The sequence below is a fragment of the Meriones unguiculatus genome, chromosome 8, assembly GCF_030254825.1.
Source record: "Meriones unguiculatus strain TT.TT164.6M chromosome 8, Bangor_MerUng_6.1, whole genome shotgun sequence".
Lineage (NCBI taxonomy): Eukaryota > Metazoa > Chordata > Mammalia > Rodentia > Muridae > Meriones > Meriones unguiculatus.
Window position 1 is genome coordinate 62,196,120 of NC_083356.1, and position 18,368 is coordinate 62,214,487.

General features: G+C 40.5%; 2 protein-coding genes across 2 annotated transcripts in view; one reads left to right on the plus strand and one right to left on the minus strand.

Annotated features, from left to right (window-relative positions):
- The window catches only part of Dcaf13 (DDB1 and CUL4 associated factor 13), a 30,472-nt gene extending 29,945 nt beyond the window's left edge, over nt 1-527 (minus strand). Inside the window, exon 1 of the mRNA XM_021658782.2 lies at nt 345-527. Coding sequence (XP_021514457.1) covers nt 345-414 — 70 coding nt within the window. The 5' untranslated portion in view covers nt 415-527. The remainder of the gene's footprint in view (nt 1-344) is intronic.
- A 226-nt stretch (nt 528-753) lies between these two features.
- Slc25a32 (solute carrier family 25 member 32) lies at nt 754-17,539 on the plus strand. Its single transcript, XM_021658785.2, has 7 exons — nt 754-1,128; nt 8,417-8,567; nt 10,753-10,838; nt 12,656-12,816; nt 14,469-14,582; nt 14,880-15,025; nt 16,240-17,539. The coding sequence occupies exons 1-7, from the start codon at nt 975-977 to the stop codon at nt 16,376-16,378; spliced, it is 951 nt and encodes a 316-aa protein (XP_021514460.1). The 5' UTR covers nt 754-974; the 3' UTR covers nt 16,379-17,539.
- The last annotated feature ends 829 nt before the right edge of the window (nt 17,540-18,368 follow it).

Below are 18,368 nucleotides of genomic sequence, written 5' to 3' on the forward strand. Positions count from 1 at the left end.
AACATAGCAGCTCACAACTGTCTGTAACTCCAGTTCCAAGGGATCTGACACCTTCACTCCAATGTACATAAAATAAATAAAATAAAATAAAATAAAATAAAAACTTGAATGCTCAAACTCCAACAGCTGGAAACCTGAACACAGAGAAGGGCTGACAGAAGTAGAAAACGGGAAGCACTCCTCCGCTCGAGAGGAAAGTTCTTCCACAGACTTGAAGCGCTGTCATCTGCAACTAAGGAAAACACGAGCCCCGAGGGTCGGCCTCCCGCCCCCTTTACGCTGAAAGCTGGCCAGATCCGAGGAGCTCGGGAAGGCGCGCCTTCCTCGGTTCCAGCTCGTCTCACCTCTTTGTATGTCCAGCTTGGTTTCGCGGACGTAGTTGTCGGGGTTCCGGCTCAGCATTTTCACCTTCATCTCGGCGGCTCTGGATATCAAACTCCACGAGCCTTCAGCCGCGTTCGGATTAACCCGGCTTCCACGCAGACACACGACTTCCGCCTTCCGTAGGCTGCTTCCTGTCACGTGGCTCTACTGTGTAGACGCCGGGTGGCTCAGCTGGACCCTGCGGCGTTCCGTAGTCGCCCTGGCTGTCAGGAGAAGGCAGTCCGCCCGCAGTCGGGGGAGTCGGGTCTTGAGGGCGAGTGCGCGGCCGGGCGGGCGGGGCGGGGCCAGGCGGGCGGGGCGGGGCCAGGCGGGGGGCGGGGTCAGGCGGGCTAGTGCGCGGCCAGGCGCGCGGGGGCGGGGCCAGGCGCGCGGGGCGGGGCCAGGCGGCTAGGCGCTGCTCGTTCTCCCACTCTCCGCTCTGTCCGCGAGTCTGAGAGCTCTGCAGTGACTTCCCGGGCTCCGGTTCCGGAAGTGGGCTCAACTCCTGCGGTTCCTGGCCCCGGGCCGCGACAGTCGCCACGGTGGCGGCCACTACATCTCGCCCCACGTCGGCAGCGCTCGGCGCCGTAGTGCCGACGAGCCCCGAGCCCATGACAGGCCAGGGCCAGTCCGCGGCCGGGTCGGCGGCGTGGAGCGGCGTGTTCCGCCACGTCCGGTACGAGAACCTGGTGGCCGGCGTGAGCGGCGGGGTCTTGTCCAACCTGGCGCTGCACCCGCTGGACCTCGTGAAGATCCGCTTCGCTGGTAAGGGCCCGCCCACGCCCCGGGCGGCTGCCGTCGCTGTCAGCCCTGGGGAGACCTTGGTCTCCTCAGCCTCTGTACTACGAGGAGGACCGCGTTACTGTGTGCGTTACCGTGTGTTACTGTGTGCCCTGCGTTCCTGGGCGCTGTAGTTTAGCAAGCGGGTCCCGGCCTTCCCCGTGTCCCTAAGGGCCAGGGAGAGTGAGTGAAGTTTGAGAGGAAAGGAGATGGGCACATTGACCCTCGAGCATGAGTCGTTCACATTTGCGGGTAATTTGAAGTCTTAGGTCAGCCACATGTTTGGCTGTCCAAAGTCAAACGAAAGTGCAAGCTCTGAAGCATTGTCCTCCACGGAGGGTAAGGACTAAGTTTGGAATAAAAATATTCTCGAAGGTTTCTTTAGTTCGGAGTATTTATAAACTTTTACACTCTAAATAACTGTATTTAAGTGTGAATTAAGTATATGGAAATTAACGCAGCATTTTAGGAATTAATGCCAGGTTGCGTTTCAAAGGTGATTTTTGGTAACTATTTAGAAACCACTTACAGTTATTTCAATGATTACAATCTAAATTCTTCCTTGAAAATTAAATCTTTAGAATTGGCTTCAGAGTATTCTAATTTTATTAAGTTTACTTGATGTGTGTCTTACTATTTGATGACACACATCAAGTGGTATGCAACCTAAGAAATACCAACAGTTTCTTGCTGTCAGAGAACTTAAAAATCATCATCATAAGCTATGTAAAAGAATTCTATACAACAGAAAATCAAGAGCGAAGCAGAATAAATCCAAATACAAAATAAGAGTACAAATAGACTACATATAAAGAAAATTGGGACTAGAGAGATGGCTGTGTACTTCCACAAAACCCATGTTGGGTTCCTAGTACCTGCTTTGAGCAGGTGGCTCACAACTGTCTATAACTCCAGCTTCAGGGAAGTTCGTGACCTCTGGCCTGTGCTAGCACCTGCACTCATAGGCACACATCCACATGGGGACACATATACGTAATATAAAATAACAATAGATATTAAAAAATACAGCTGGCCTTTGTATCTGTAAAGTTTCCATGGATATTAAAGTTCTCCACAGGACTAATATTTTGGTAGCCAGAGATGAGACACGAATACATTCCATGGTAGAAAATAGGTGATACTTGTGGAGTGTGTCCAAGAAAAATTCCACAAAGTCATAATTCTGTAGAGTTTAGTGTGCATTTATAAATGTTATAGTAGTTATTAATATTGAAAAATAACTTGCATTGATCATTACTAGGAATTTATTATTCCCCTCATGCAGGTGAAGATAGTAGGAGTTAAGTTGCCCAAGTCACAAGATTGTAAATACCAATCTGAGATTTGAATCTCAGCAGTTTCTCTCTAAAACCATCGTGCACTTAACCACTCCCCACAATACCTCTGTGAATTCCTGCTAACAGTGACTTGAACATGAATAGTTTTGGATTTCTTGAAATGTGGGTCTGTGTCTTGGTGTCCCTCCTCCACAGAACAGCCTCTAGGAGAAGAGGATTTGTTGGGACTTTTATTAAAAAATAGGATTGGAGGAGTTGGGTTTTGACAGTGCTACGAAGCTTACCAGGCAGAAAGGAAATTCTTGGTTCCTGAGAAGATTGATTATCTTAAAGTGAGAAGAGTATTGGAAACTTGTAGGGCAGATAAGGAGGTTAGTGACAGAATCAGGGATTAAGATTAGATAGTAATTGAAGTCCTTCCCGCCTGTGTACTGGTAAAGCCTGCAGTTTGACTGAATGGTGATAGGAAAGAGAAATTTAGGAAGATAAGCAATAGAAAGTTGAGTTGTTTTCTTAGTTAAGGTTTTTTTTTTTTCTGTGATAAAACACCATGACCAAAAGCACTTTGGGAGCAAAAGGTTTGTTTTTTACATCTTTATAGTGTATCATCCAGGGAAGTCAGGTAGAAACAGAAGGCAGCCTGGAAGAGGAGCTGATGCAGAGGTGGTGGAGGAGTGCTGCTTACTGGCTTGTTCTTATGGCCTGTTCACCTCCTTTTTTCTGCAACTCGAGACTACTTGAGATGGGGGTGGAATCGAGGGCTAGCAACCTCACCTCCACACCTAGGTGTTGGTAATATTCTTGTGAAATGTATACAATTTACCCTTGTTCATTCACATGCTGATTTCTCTACCCCACTATCTGGTTTCAATCCAGACACTGCATTGTGATGCTTATTGTAAGCATCACCTGTCTCAAGTGTGACTTGCTACCATTTTGTTCTCTGTATTGCCAATAAAAACAACCAGCCAATGCTGAGCAATGGAGAGAATAGGGTGGGACATCCTGGTCCAGTGGGCAGGAGAAAGAATCAGGAGTGGGAGGAGAGATCCGAGAGGAGAGGACCTAGAGACATCAGGAGAAATGAACTAGACTTAAGATATGACTAAAAAAAGCAAGTATGATGTATGGGAGGAAGCTATGTGGGTTTGGAGGTTTAGGATGGAGTAACTATTACCCAGCATTGTGGTCTAGGTTAATTAAATAAATCCTAGTCTTTGTGGTGATTTGGGTATACAGCTGGTTTAAGAATGACCACTGTTTAACTAAAAAAAAAAATTAATAAATCAATATTAAATATTAATAATCATCAACAACCTAGGGCTGGACCCACCCCCACCATTTATCAAGAAAATGCCCCACAAACTTGCCTACAGGCAATCTGGATGAAGGCATTTTCTCAATTGAGGTCTTCCCAAATTACTCTGGTTGTGCTGAGTTCACATAAAACCAACTGATGTAGTCATCAGTAGGCATCAGTACTGAGTAATCCCTAGATTTTGTGCTTTCATATTAAAGCCCACTTAATAAAATTACTGTCTAGCAATGAGGAGGGAGGCTTGGTCCTGAATGTATGTGCTATAAATTCAAACAGTTCATTTGACTCCCAATGTAAACTGGAGTTCCAGTTTGGACAGTTTTAAAAAGAATAGAAATGTTATGTGAAAAAGGTGAAGGAACTAGTTGAGCTTCAAGTGGGAAGTGAGGTATTGTAAGTTGGTCCTAAGGAAAATTACAGGGATGACCAAGGAAATAAACTAAGAGCCAATATGTGAAACAGTTTGTACTGGGCGGAAGGGTGACATAGCTTTTGAAGCCAGTGTACTTGTTTCTGGTCTTCAAAATGAGTTTAAAATTAATGTCTTCTTTCTTGGCTCCTCCAATATACCAACTTTTTTCTTCAGTTACTGTCTTCTGGCATCTTTCAGTGTTACTACTGGGCCACTACAGTGATGTGAGATCGCTGCTTTTATGAAATTTATTGGGTCATTTAGACTAAAACTCAATGTATAGCAACTTCTCTTTGACATTAAGGAGACCCTCATTCCAGTCTTCATCTCTTGTTTTCTCTGCCTTCAAATTCATTCTACTTGACGACACCACAATTTTTTCTTTTTTTTTTTTTTTTGTGTGTGTGTGTGTTTGTAACAAATTTTTAATGTTACTAGTAGGACAGCTATTAAATTTCTCTCTCTCTATTTGGTTAGGAAAGGAAAGGAGGAAGCCATTTCCTTTCTCAAAACATGTATGTGATTATTTTAGACAATTGAACACAAATTTGAGAAAGATAATGCCTTGAGATCATAGCCAAACTTTTTTGTATTTTTTTTTCAAGAAACTTTTTAGTTAGGTGAGCTGTAACAAAATACATACAGTCTGGCTTAAACAACAAAAGGATTATTTTCTCTTGGGGATTTAGGGACTAGAAGGGCCCCCAGGATTAAGGGGCTAGTCAGGTTGGTTTCTAGTGAGAACCCATTCCTTGGCTTGCAAATAGCCTCTTAATCTTAATTTCCTCCATAAAGGCCCTATCTTCAGGGGTAGTCACATTGAGAACTACAGCTTTATATGAACTTTGGAGATAATACAGTTCACTCCTCAGCAGCCCCCACCTCAACCCTTCCTTCCAAACTAATATTTCTTCCTCCACCAGCCCAACTTTTGTGCCACCCAGATCTCTAATTTTCAAAATTGCCAGGTGTGGTGCAGCCTCTTTGTATTTGCTGTTAACCTCTCTAGCTATAAATCTCTCTTGCTTTCTGAAGGCCTATTCATTCTTACCTATTATTCACACAGTTATTACTAAGATTAACTTCTCAAAACAGAAAAGCAAGCATTGGCTTATACCCATTGAAAGCAGGATGGTTTGTTTTGCCTTTTGGCTCATAATTGAATTGCAAGCTTATTGAGCAAAAACTGGAAAGACGTCCAGAACAAAAAATTTGTACAGAATGAGAGGTGCAAAAATCTAAGGGGCATCAAAGCATACATCAAAAACATGTATGCTACAAAGCACCTCTCATAAGCAGGTGACCCTGCTACCTGAAAGTTTGTATTTTGTATAAATCTTACAGAATTTAGGACATAGATGGAAATATGTCCTTTACAAAGGAGGTTGCTGAAGCTCAGAGAGCGTAAGACCATGTAGAGAAAATTAGATGTCCAACTCAGGCCTCTCACAAAGCCCAGTGCACTTTAATCTCATTTCGTAGTGTAATATTGACAGGTTAATGGTGAAAGGAACTAACCTTTCCACCTTTGCATGACACTGGTAAACAGTAATCATTCTTCTTTGCCAGGTCCATCCTGTAAAGTAGTAGATGGGGGACAGAGAACTGGGCATGCTTTCATGTAAAAGACTTAATTTGTGTGGACTTTTTGGGAGATACTTTTCACTATGTATTTTAAATTTACATGTATGCCCTTTAACCCATATCGTTCCTTTTCTAACGGCTAATGATAAAGAAGTAATAGGAATCCACACAAATTGCTTTATAGGATATTCTTAATTTTTGTTTGTTTCATATGCAAAAACCATTGGTGTTTTGCGTGCACATATGTCTGTATATGGGTGTTAGAACTGGAACTCCCTAGAACTGGAGTTACAGAAAGTTATGAGCTGCCATGTGGGTGCTGGGAATTGAATCCCAATCCTCTGGAAGAGTTAGCTGAGCTAACTCTCTCATCCCAAGGATATTCTTTAGAGAACTTTTTACTAATAAAAAGATGGGCAGACCAAACAGAGGGAACAGGGCATACAAAAGAGGGCAGTGGTAGAAAAGAATGAAATAAAAACAGTATAATGGCCAAGAGGTGGTGGTGCACACCTTTAATCCCGGCACTCTGGAGGCAGAAGCAGTCATATCTCTGTGAGTTCCAGGCCAGCCTGGTCCCCATCATGAATTCTAGGACAGCTAGGCTCCTTAGAGAAACCCTATAGGCTTAGATTTTTCATCAAACCTATTTTATTTAGGGTTCTTAAACACCTTTACCTTCCTTCCACCCACCCACCCCCATTAAGTAGGAGATTAGTAGGGGAAAGGTCTACAGACCTGCTGATTAGGGTCGATGGGTTTTTAGGGGATTACCAAACTCAGTGGTCACTATACCAGCAGTCTAGTCTGAAGGCCAACATGAAGCAGCAATAGCATTTAGATCAGGAAAAGTCATCAAAAGCCGCAAGACTTAGTTGATTGCCCCAAGGAGTTCTCTGGAATGTTTCTGTCTGCAAATTCAAGTGTCAAAGAATGAAAATCAGTACAGCAATGTTGATCCAAAAAGTGATGTCTCACTGTGTGAAGGCCTCTATGTATCCCCTCTTCTCAGAGTCCACCCACTGATGTTCTCAGCTGGCTAAAGTTGCACCCCTCACACATGAGAGCTCATAGCAAAACATCACATGCTCTCTCACAAGCCAACCTCCAGCAAAACATCAAGTTGCCAGCTTGCAGAAAAACATCACATGACAAAACTGAGTCTTCAAGGAAACCAGAAACTTCCACTTCAGAACCCTGTCTCAAGCTGCATGATGACACATACATATAAAAGCTCTGTGATGAAACCCATTTCTTGCATGCTAAGCCTAAAACATGGATTAAAAGATGAGAACTCACATATCAGAGGAGAGTGAGTGTAGAAGTGATAGAATGACTATGAGATGGACAATAACCACGATTTTTTTTTTTAGCATCTTATTTGTGGAAATCGAATAGCAAGGAAAAATGCTTGTCAATGGAAAAGAAAGGAGTATGCAAACTGATATAAAAGAAAGTTGTTATTTTTGTATCGTGAAATTTTATAATGTAGAACGTTGGTTTTATAATCTGGTGTCATATGGATAATATGAAATATTTCCTATTGAGATACTTAATATTCCACTCCCAGGATTACATGACTTCTTAAAACCATAAAGCACTTGTTGGTACTGCATTGTTTCATATAGTTTTTTCTACAACCTGCCCACAGTCCTGTTAAGCTTTCTTCTTTCACTCAAATTATCCTATTTCAAATGTGGTTTTCACTCCTATAGAAACAAAGTAAAAACAAATGCCAAAGTTAGCTAGGCATAGTGACACTACCCTTCAAAATGCTACTACTGCTTAAGAACAGATGGCAACATTTTCTGAGATGTGGACAGATCCAAGAGAGCTTTATGTGGTAGAATAAAAAAGATTAAAAGAACTTGTTTTTTAAAGATTGCTTAATAAAAAGAAAAGGAAGAGGGGTGGCGACTGGACCCCAGGTGGCATGAGCATCTCTGTGGATATGAGCTGTGGGACCGTAGAACAGGAACAGTTAGAAAAGAATGTTCAAGTGAAATACTTTGGGTACTTCTGTTCTGACTGAGGTGTGTGTGTGTGTGTGTGTGTGTGTGTGTGTGTGTGTGTGTTGGTAGAGAGAGAACATCCTAAGGCTGCCCTTCCTCCAGATCCCTTCCCTGTTGCCCTCAGATCTTGCTGACATTCTTGATAGGGTTGAAGCAGCTGACTAGCTTCCTTTGGTTGTTGAGTAGTATTTTTATTTTTATTTTATGTGTGTTTTTGCCTGAATGTATGTGTATGTAGCGGTTGCATGCCTGGTGCCTACAGAGTTCACAAGAGGGTGTCAGATCCCGTGGAGCTGGAGTAACAGGTGGCTGTGAGCCACCATGTGAGTACTGAGAGTCACACCCAGGTCCTCTGCAAACCACTGAGCAATTTCTCTAGACCCTGAGTAATATTTTCATATATTTGAGTTCATAAGTATCTGTAACAAACATATAAGTGTTTTGGGTTCTTTAAGGCCTACTTTCTGAACTATTAGAGATTTTAGTATGGTCTGGCTGAATACCTTGGAGGTTGATGGATGTACTAATTTAAAACAAATTTCTCTAGCTGAGGTTTTTCTCGTGAACTTAATTCCTGTACGGATCTTACTGTGTCTATGTATGATTCATGAGCCAGCACCTCTTCTCACCTGTGTATTCTTCAATGCAGTGAGTGATGGACTGGAAGTGAGACCAAAATATAATGGAATTTTACATTGCTTGACTACCATTTGGAAAGTTGATGGACTTCGAGGACTTTATCAAGGAGTAACCCCAAATGTGTGGGGTGCAGGTTTATCCTGGGGACTCTACTTTTTCTTGTGAGTAGATCTGGGGATTTTACAGTATTAAAGGGATCTTGTTTAATGATTTCTGCATATCACTTTTTTTTTCCACATGAGTGACTGATTTAATCAGTTTTTTTAATTGAAAGATTTAGAATGCAAAGTAGTTTGTTAGTTTCCTGTCTGCCATTTGTGATCAGAGACATTTGACCCATAACAGAGTTGCTAATAGTAAGAAGATAATAGGATGAGATAGAGAAACATCCTTACAGAAACTGTTTCTGTGCGATGAAGGCAGAAACATTGAAGTGTCAGGGTTCTGACATGTCAGAGCTCTTTGTTTTAGTTAAAACCACTGCTTAGCTCTGCATGACTCAGACACAGTATAACTTCTTCAGGAGTTCTGAAGTGCTGTGACCAGATTAGCAAAAGTAAATAAAGCAGTTGTTTAATAGGACTAGGCCTAGGCTAGCAGACAGAGGCAGTAATAATCTGAGACAGTTGAATAAAAGTTTCTTTTACATGTAAAGGAAAGTATTTAATCTATACAACTTCAATTTATATGCTCTTTGTGTGTGTGTGTGTGTGTGTGTGTGTGTGTATGTGTGTGAGACAGAGAGAGAGAGGGGTGGAAGATATTCCCAAGAGTATCTAAGGACAGGCTCTGTGAATTTTGTGATAAGAATTTCTTACAATAGAACATTGTAAACAGAACATTGATAAAATATTATGGGTAAAGTTGGAAAAGTTTCTTCAACCAAAATCTTTCAAGAGGAAAGTGGAAGTTGGGCTGTGGTTATACATCTCTAATCCCAGCACTTGGTAGATAGGTGCACAAAGACTGGGAGTTCAAGGTCACCCTTTACTTATGGCGAGTGTAGAAGACCTGTGCAGAGAGATTATTAATATTTAATATTGGTTCATACAATTAAGATGGTGGTTGTTCCTTAACCCGCTGTTAGACGAATAAAAGACACAGAAATCTGTTAGATTTTTTAATAAGCCTTAATATGCCTGGGGCTGGGCAGATATAAAAAATACTTGCACATGTCTCCATTTGGGCTGCTTCTCTCCATCATGCCCATCTTCAGAGCAAGCTCCTCCTGGCCATCTGCTTCTAGTTGATGCTAACCCATGGTGATGTGCTCCTTCTTCCTCCTTGCTCCTCTCTTCTGCAACTCTCTCTGTGGTCCTTCTCTGACTCCCAAAAGCCCACGAACCTTGGCTCCACCTACCTCTCTCCTTCCCACCCCAGGTGTAAGCAACTTTATTTGCCAATCAGGGATAATTTGGGTGACAAGGTTCATACCGTGTCATTTTGGATAGTGAGGATTTGCTTGTAAGGATCTTGGGGAGCACACAATTAACATTTGAGTACATAGTGGCTCCAGATCAGCCCCAACAGACCTGCCTCAAACAAAATAGGGAGTGGAGAGATGGCTCAGCTTGCTGATCTTCCAGAGAAGCAGAGCTTGCTTCTCGCCCCTACATTAAGCAGCTCAAAACAGCCTGTCATTGCAGCTGCAGCTGCTGTGGGCACACAGATGCACGTGCATACGCATAATAAACATTTTGTTTACAAAATAACAAAAAGCAGGCCTGGTTTATCTTTCCTGCTCAGCACCAGTTAGTGCTGCTCTCTGCCACACAGCACCCGAATCTCCACCTGCCACTCTTGTGGTTTTTATTCCTTCTTGTGTCATCCCTCTCACTATCACTTTCCCCTTGTGTATCTCTTTCCCTGTTTAAACCGCACCTGTCTCAGTGCCCAGGTCAAAGCTACTTCTACATAGGGACTTCTGTGTGTGTGTTTGTGTTTCTGAATGCCTTATGTTCCCCACTGTCCATCAGAAAGCTGAATGCCCTTCCTGAACATGTGTTTGTCTGTGCCCCTTCTTTGACTTTGTTTGCCTTCTTTCCAATGTCTGTATTGCCACAGCATCTTCATTTCCCATTTTCTTCTGTTGCTATTAATTGCTGAAGGTGTAACTAGTATATCTCACACCTCTATTGCTAGGTGTGTTCATTTATGGGGAGGGTGGTATGCTCACCGTGAGCCATTTCTGCCTACCCTTAAATGAGTCTTAATCTGTGATTTCATTATACATTGACTTTTACTGTGGAGATCATGCTTTAAAATGGACTGTTGCTTTATGAGTCGTGTTCAGACTAAACTTGTGTGTTTAATTAAATTGAATTTGCTTGTATTTAATATTTTTAGTTACAGTGCCATCAAGTCCTATAAGACAGAGGGAAGAGCTGAACAGCTAGAACCAATCGAATACCTTGTCTCGGCTGCTGAAGCTGGTAAGGCAGCTTATAACATCATCTTCCACACAGAATTTCTTGGGTGAGGTGGGGGTGCTTGGGTATATTTGAGTAAAGGTCTCCCTCTGGCCTTTTGCCTCCAGGCTTGATTTTTATTTTTATTCTTTAACTCCCCCCTCCCCCAGCTCCCTGTTGAATATTAGAATCTCAGGGGTCCCTAGACTGTGATGATTTGGCTGAGGTGCAGAGGTGGCTCAGCACTTAGGATGCTGGCTGCTCTTCAGAGGTCCTTGCTGGATTTCTAGCACCCACATGGTGGCTCAGCCATCACATAGCTCTAGGCCAGGGGATCTGACACCCTCTTCTGGCCTCTGAGGGCGCTCGACATACATATGGTGCACACACATACGTTCAGGAAAGACACTCATAAATGTAAAATAATATCTGAGAAATTATTCTGAGATGATTTGGATATGGTGTTTTCAAATTATATAACTTAGTAACTTCATTCTCTTGTTTCAGTGTGTGTGCCACCAAGGAAAAACAGTGAGGCCACAGTGTGCATAAAGCCTATTCTGATTCCTTGTGTAACTTGGTTTCTTCTTGCTTACAGAGTAGTCTTTTTTTTGTTGTTTTTTTTTATTTAACTTTTATTAATTACACTTTATTCATTTTGTATCCCCCCCATAAGCCTCTCCCTTCTCCCCTCCCAATTCCACCCTCTCTCCCCTTTCTGCATGCATGCCCCTCCCCAAGTCCACTGATAGGGGAGGTCCTCCTCTCCTTCTTTCTGATCTTAGGCTATCAGTTCTCATCAGAAGTGGCTGCATTGTCATCAGAGTAGTCTTTTAAAGCAAGAACTGTCTTATTTTCATATACGTAGCTATATGCAGGACCCAAATCACTATAGAATTTGATGTTTATAAATGAGAAATTTGACCAGATTTAGTTTTTGGTAGGGCAGGAGGTAGGTTTTTTTAAAGATAGAATCATATATAATATGCCAGGGCGAGCCTTGAGATGATCTTCCCGACCCCACCTCCCAGCTGTTTCGTCACCACTTATCACCAGCTGAAATTTGTAGCGACATGTAAGGATTACAAAGGGTGCCATGTTGGACTGCCGGGGGAGTGACCGCTCCTGAGGGCTCTGAGGCAGGTTGTGGTGGGCCTGGGGTGGACATGTGTACATGAGGGTGAGAAGCCACACTTCTGCTTTCTCCTCCCTAAACCACACTCCTGCATTAAATGCAGCTCCTAAGGTCTCACCTCTGCCCACGCTACAATATATAGGATATAGGAGTCTGGGTAGCTTTTCTCTGTCCTGACAGGGAAACGAATTCACATTTTATCTCTTAAGTTTACCTCTCACTGGCCACAGGAGAAACTTTTTTGGCTTATGTTTTCTTTTTGACTCTTGGGCGGTGCCTCACATCCCACTGCCCCAAATACAGCCTCTTCATGGCTTATTCTCTAGGAAAACCGATGCTCAGTTGATTGGAATATTTTTGCCCTCATTTCCTTAATTAAATGTAATCTCCTATGCCCAGTGGTTTTGTTGTTGTTTTATTTTATTTTTGTTTTTAGACAGGGATTTACTGTGTATGCTGGGCTGTCAGAGTGATCTACTCACTCTGTAGATCAGGCTAGCCTTCAGCTCATAGAGATGTGCCTGCCTCAGCCTCCTGCATTCTGGGATTAAAGGTGTACACCACCATACCTGGTTATACCCCAGATCTTGATCAAGTGGGCCTTCTCTATGCTTAGTGCACATGTTCTTTATCTAATGAACTGTTTTTAATTTGGATTACATGAAGCAGTACCTCTTTGCTAATTAATCTTTAAATATGGTTTTAGGAGCCATGACACTCTGCATTACAAACCCATTTTGGGTGACAAAAACTCGCCTTATGTTGCAGTATGGTGGTGTTGTTAACCCTTCACAGAGACAATACAAAGGAATGTTTGATGCCCTTCTGAAGATATATAAATATGAAGGAGTGCGTGGATTGTACAAGGTAACAAGTTATCATGAATATAATTTGAATAACTGGAAATAGTAATTAATACTAGGTTTTATATTTGTGCTATTTTTGAGACAAAGTCTTGCTATATATTTCAACTCTAAACCTTCTTATCTATGTCTACAGAATATTAAAGTAATAAGCATGTGCCCAGGCTAGCCTTCAACCCTAACCCTTCCTATCTATGACTATAGAATGCTGAAATGGTAAGCATGTGCCACCATACTGGATTCTTTGTTTCACTTCTCAATGACCTATAATTGGTCCTAAAAAGAAACCAAACTTGTGCAACAAACAACTGAATAAAACTGAAATCTTGATTATAATATTGAAATTGTACTTTAAGCTGTATCTTCCTGACTTTGATTTGAGAATGGTCTAGATACTTTGTCAGGTATCTATTTAGTGAATCTAGTGGCAGCAAGATCTGAACCTTTTTCTCTTGCCCTGATTTCTCTTGCTATTAGTTGCTTTTGTGTCACTGTGGCCACACTGAGAGAAACAACTAGAGAAAGGAGAACTTCCATGGCTTGCCGTTTCAGAGGTGTGAGGCTCTGGTGGTGGACAGTCAGAGCAGCTCCATGCGTAGGAAACAGAGACATGCTGGTGCTCCACTGGTCTTTCCTTTTCCACCTGAACGCTCCAGGTCTCCAGCTCACAGGAAGGGTGTCTGTATCTAGGCTGTGTGTGTACACACCCACAGTGCATCTCCCCACTTGTACTGACAGTGAGGTTTAACCGCCACAGCCCTTTTTCTTTCGTTTATCCTCACTAAATAGCTAAGTAGCTAGTTAGGTAGGTATCTAGGTAAGAGTATAGATGTATAGATATTATACAACTGGATATATATAATATGTATATATATATAATCCCAGCACTGGGGAAGGCAGAGGCAGGAGGATCTTTAAGTTCAAAGCCAACTACAGTGTGAGTTCTGGGACAGCCAGGGCTTTACAGAGAAATCCTGTCAAGAGAGAGAGAAAAGGAGAGGGAGAGGGAGGGAAAGGAAAGAAAGAAAAAATATTATATTTAGACTGAAATATATGTATTAAATTTTACTTTGTATTTAAAAACTTGTGTAATACTTTAAAAATCACTAGCATATAAACTTGAGGTTTTAGATTACTTTTATGTGGGCAATTTTATTTGCAATTACATTATTCAGTTCTATAATTCCTTTCATGATTTCTTATTCTGTTCTTTTAGAATATCTGCACAATCCTTTGAAATATCACTAGCTTTATATTCTTTACTAAATTTAACCGATTCAAACCACAATTCTTGCTAGTATGGATCTTTTTTATGTTCATCTGTATACTGTTTTTAAAAACACCAAAAAAACCTATGAAAATCCAAACAGCTTTAAAAAAAGACAGTACTGTTCTTAAAACCTATGTCATGTGTATGTATTAAGTGTATATATTTATAATTTATAAAATGTTAATATAGTGAATATTATTTATAATATAATATAAATATACTTATATAAATATAGTATATTTAATATACATGACTTACTAAGATAGAGATTAAAATGTTATTTAGGTAAAATGTAGATGAATTTACATAAAGAAATATAAAAATATTTTAAGTATATCGTTTATTGAAAGCTGTTTAATTTTGTATTTCTTTATCATTCCATTTAGGGATTTGTCCCTGGGCTGTTTGGAACATCACATGGTGCTCTTCAGTTTATGGCATATGAATTGCTAAAGTTGAAGTACAATGAACACATCAATAGATTACCAGAAGCCCAGCTGGTAAGATAATTCTTTTAAAGTAACATCATTTACTTTCGTGGGCACTAAATATGTAGACATTTTTAAAAATGTGTTTACTTTGACAATATTGCTATCATAATAAATATTATGTCACTAATTTAACTAACAGCTAAATATTTTATAAGCTGATGGCACAAATGTTAAATAGAACCCCATATTAAATAGTGTTAATTTTAATTTGTGTTAAAGAGGGAACAGTATTTTTTATATATTTATTTAGATTTTTTCTATGTAATTTTTACTTTTAAAGAAATCTTATTTATCTTCTCATTTTAGAGCACAGCAGAATATATCTCTGTTGCAGCACTATCCAAAATATTTGCTGTAGCAGCAACATACCCATATCAGGTTGTGAGAGCCCGTCTTCAGGACCAGCATGTGTCTTATGGTGGTGTGATGGACGTGATCATAAAGACGTGGAGGTAAGAGTATAGGAGCATCAGGATTACTCATAAGTATGCCTAGATTATCCACTCTGTACTAAGTTGCTTTGAAAAATTATCAGCACAGAGTTAAGGCTCAGAATATTGGCATTGTAAATATGAAGTCAGACAGCTATTACATACATTTAACAAGGCATTTCTGTATCTACCAGAGGCTCCAGAACGCTACAAGTGCTGGTCTCTGTGAGGAAGTAGAAGAGGGTACAAAGAACGAAGTTATCACACGTAGACTTCCTCTGTATTTCTTTTAATTCTGAAGGGCCTGAAGGGACTGTTGAAATTTAGTTTACTTTAGGAAACACTGTTTGAACTGGGAGCAGAGTCTGTGTCTGACTCTTTTGCCTGCCTTTGGGACTCTTTCCCCCTTCTGGGCTTCCTTTATCTAGCCTCAACAGGAGAAGATGCACATCATCTTACTGCAAATTGATGTGCCAAGGCTGGTTGATATCCATGGAGGCCTCCCCTTTTCTGAGGAGAAAGGGAGGAGAAGGGGGTGGGCAAGAGGAAAAGAGGGACGAGAAGCTGCAGTAGGGATATAAACTAACTAAGTTAATTAATTATTAAAAAAATAAATTCTGTTTGATAATCTGCATGTTAACTTACTAACTTCCCTGTTTTCGGTATTAAGGAAGTAACATTTTGCTTTATGTGAACTACATTTAGTTTTTTGTACACTTATGTCAATTCTGAGATCACGACATACCAGTTGCTAACAAGCATGTCTGTCTGAGACGCAGTCTTTGGGATATAGCTCCAACTAGCGTGGTGCTTAGTGTCTAGTCCAGCCAGCTTCACAAAGACTTTAGACTTGTAACAACTCCTCCTGTCCCTCACGAGTACCAGGCTTATAAGCCTGAACCACCTGGTTGCCATGAGAGATGATCAAGTTAGATCTGTTAAGTCTCCAGCATTGTCATCGACTTAAAAACATCTGAATGCATTACTAAAAAAATGCAGTACTCTATCATTATATTTTGAGATGTCTTTACCCTCATTCTTCATCAGTTTATAAAAGACATATAAATGGCTCATAAATTATATTACTTCAGGGCATCGCACACATGGTTTAAACCAACGTGTAAGTAGGGTGAGGCATGAGTGCTTATTCCGTGCTCTGTGCTAATGAACTGTTACTATGTTCACACGGGCTACTTAGGAAACTAAGTGTGTGTCTCTCTGTTCCTCCTTTAAAGGAAAGAAGGTATCGGTGGATTTTACAAAGGAATTGCCCCCAATTTGATTAGAGTGACTCCAGCCTGCTGCATCACCTTTGTGGTTTATGAAAATGTTTCACACTTTTTAAATAACCTCAGAGAAAAGAAAGTAAGCTAAAAGAAGATTCCAGTATATCTTCTTGAAGCAGCAACAGACGCCTTTGTGTTCAAAACACAAAACTCAGAAGAACACTACAGAGCAACATAGCTCATAATCAACGTTTGTCTGTTGGAAGTCAAAGGACTGCCAAGCCATGGTGATGTTTTCTGCCCTCTGCTTCTGCATATGTGTGGAGCTTGGCTGCCTCTGTATGGAGTGGATGCCATCAGCATAATGTTGAAACTGATAACCAGTGAAAATGTACAAGATCTTCCATTTCATTGTTCAAGTAGAAGTTAATTTGAAATATTTGTAAATAATTTGATGAATATTCTTTCTGAACTCTCTTGCCTGGATTGACTTTAAAACTGACCCATGTGCAGTAGCAAGGAACTGGCTTCTTACAAGAACAACTGTATTTCAAGGGTCAATTAACTTGGGGACTTATAAAGAAGGGGTTATCCAAATCCCCATTTTGAATGGGTTTATTTTTGTTAGAAAAGAGGCCAGGGCTTTAGCGTTAATCTAATTGGACCACACCAACTACAGAGATTGGAGAAGTATGTATCTGTCTGAGAGATACCTAGCACCTTTTGCTGTTCCATTAATTACTGATAGTGTGATTCTGAACCCAGACCTTGTTTTTTGGCCATAAACTTGGTGTGTGGGTGGAGTGTGTAAGGTCCTTCAGGTGTGATGCCCTGAAGGAATATAATTTCCGGGGTGCTGTGAAGCCTTTCTTCAGCATGTGTGGTTACAGATCACTCAACAGAAATACTGGCCCACATCTCAGAGAGATGGAATGTTTCCTTTGAGTTTCTTGAAAAACTGAATAGAAATAAGCATTCTTTTTTTCCCTTAATTTTTAGATTTGTGGATCTAAATTCCAAATAAATGATTTGTCTACATTGGTTGCTCAAATTCAGGTTGAAATACAAATTACATGTTTGTGGCCATTACTGATTTGATTTGTGTGTCGTCGTAGGTCTGCAGGTACTAAACCCAAAAGGATGCTGGACTAATACTATTCTGATAAACTGTCAGTGCTATTGCACTATTTTTTTGTAAATAAAATGAAGCTATATTTATAGGGTCCTTTGAAAACAAGCCTATTGTTTTATATTTTGGAAATGGGATTGCTCTTAAAATAAAAAACAAAAGATAATTTATATTTACAAATACTGTGTTTATTACAATATCCTTTACCTTTATTTTTTAAGTATGTTTATTCAGCAAAAATGATATATTTTTAATCATGACAAACTGTAACAAAAAGGAAGTTTTCAGCATTTCCATATTCCTGGCATGCAACTCAGATTCAGGGACAGTAAATCAGTATTCCCAGGAATTCTTGGAAATTTCAAAATTACTATTTTAAAGATAGTCCTAACTGTAACTACACTTTATTTGGACATCTCAAGTTCTTGTTATAGAATGAAATACACTGAGTTTAGTAGTTTACAAGGAGCTACACCCTATGGCAGTATTTAAACAATGAGAAACATAATTTAAAATTCAGATCTCTCAGTTAAGGAAATTTTAGAATGTTTTATAAATTATGCATTTCATAGTCCTGAATTTTACTATAATTTTCATGGGATTTGCCCAGATACTTGTGTCTGTATGGAGAGGCAAACTATAGTTGATATTAAAGTTTTAGCAGTAGAATAATCATTTAAGTCCTCCTATGGGCCTCAAATTAATAAGACAGTTTCTTGTCCTCTGAGGCATATAAGCTTGCATAATAAATGTGTTACTACTGCTCTCAATTGGTACATGAACATGAAGGGTAATACAGTGCTCTTAAGAGCTCTGTCACTCATCAGCTACAAGTATGGAGGCACCTCTGTGTCAGGAGGACTGCTGGGCACTGAAGGCATAGTAAGCACTAAAAGAAATACATATGCATAATATAGTTGTGGGTATTTTATGCTATAAAAGAAAAGTTGCAGTGAGTGATATTGCCATGGTAGGAGAGCAAGAAAGATGGAGGCCCTGAAGCAGGAAT

Bases quoted from the DNA above. Each gene is read 5' to 3' on its own strand.
- Slc25a32 (XM_021658785.2), top strand. From the start codon at position 975: ATGACAGGCCAGGGCCAGTCCGCGGCCGGGTCGGCGGCGTGGAGCGGC. The intron at 1,129-8,416 runs GTAAGGGCCCGC...TCTTCAATGCAG, and splicing joins CGTGAAGATCCGCTTCGCTG to TGAGTGATGGACTGGAAGTG. The intron at 12,817-14,468 runs GTAACAAGTTAT...CATTCCATTTAG, and splicing joins GAGTGCGTGGATTGTACAAG to GGATTTGTCCCTGGGCTGTT.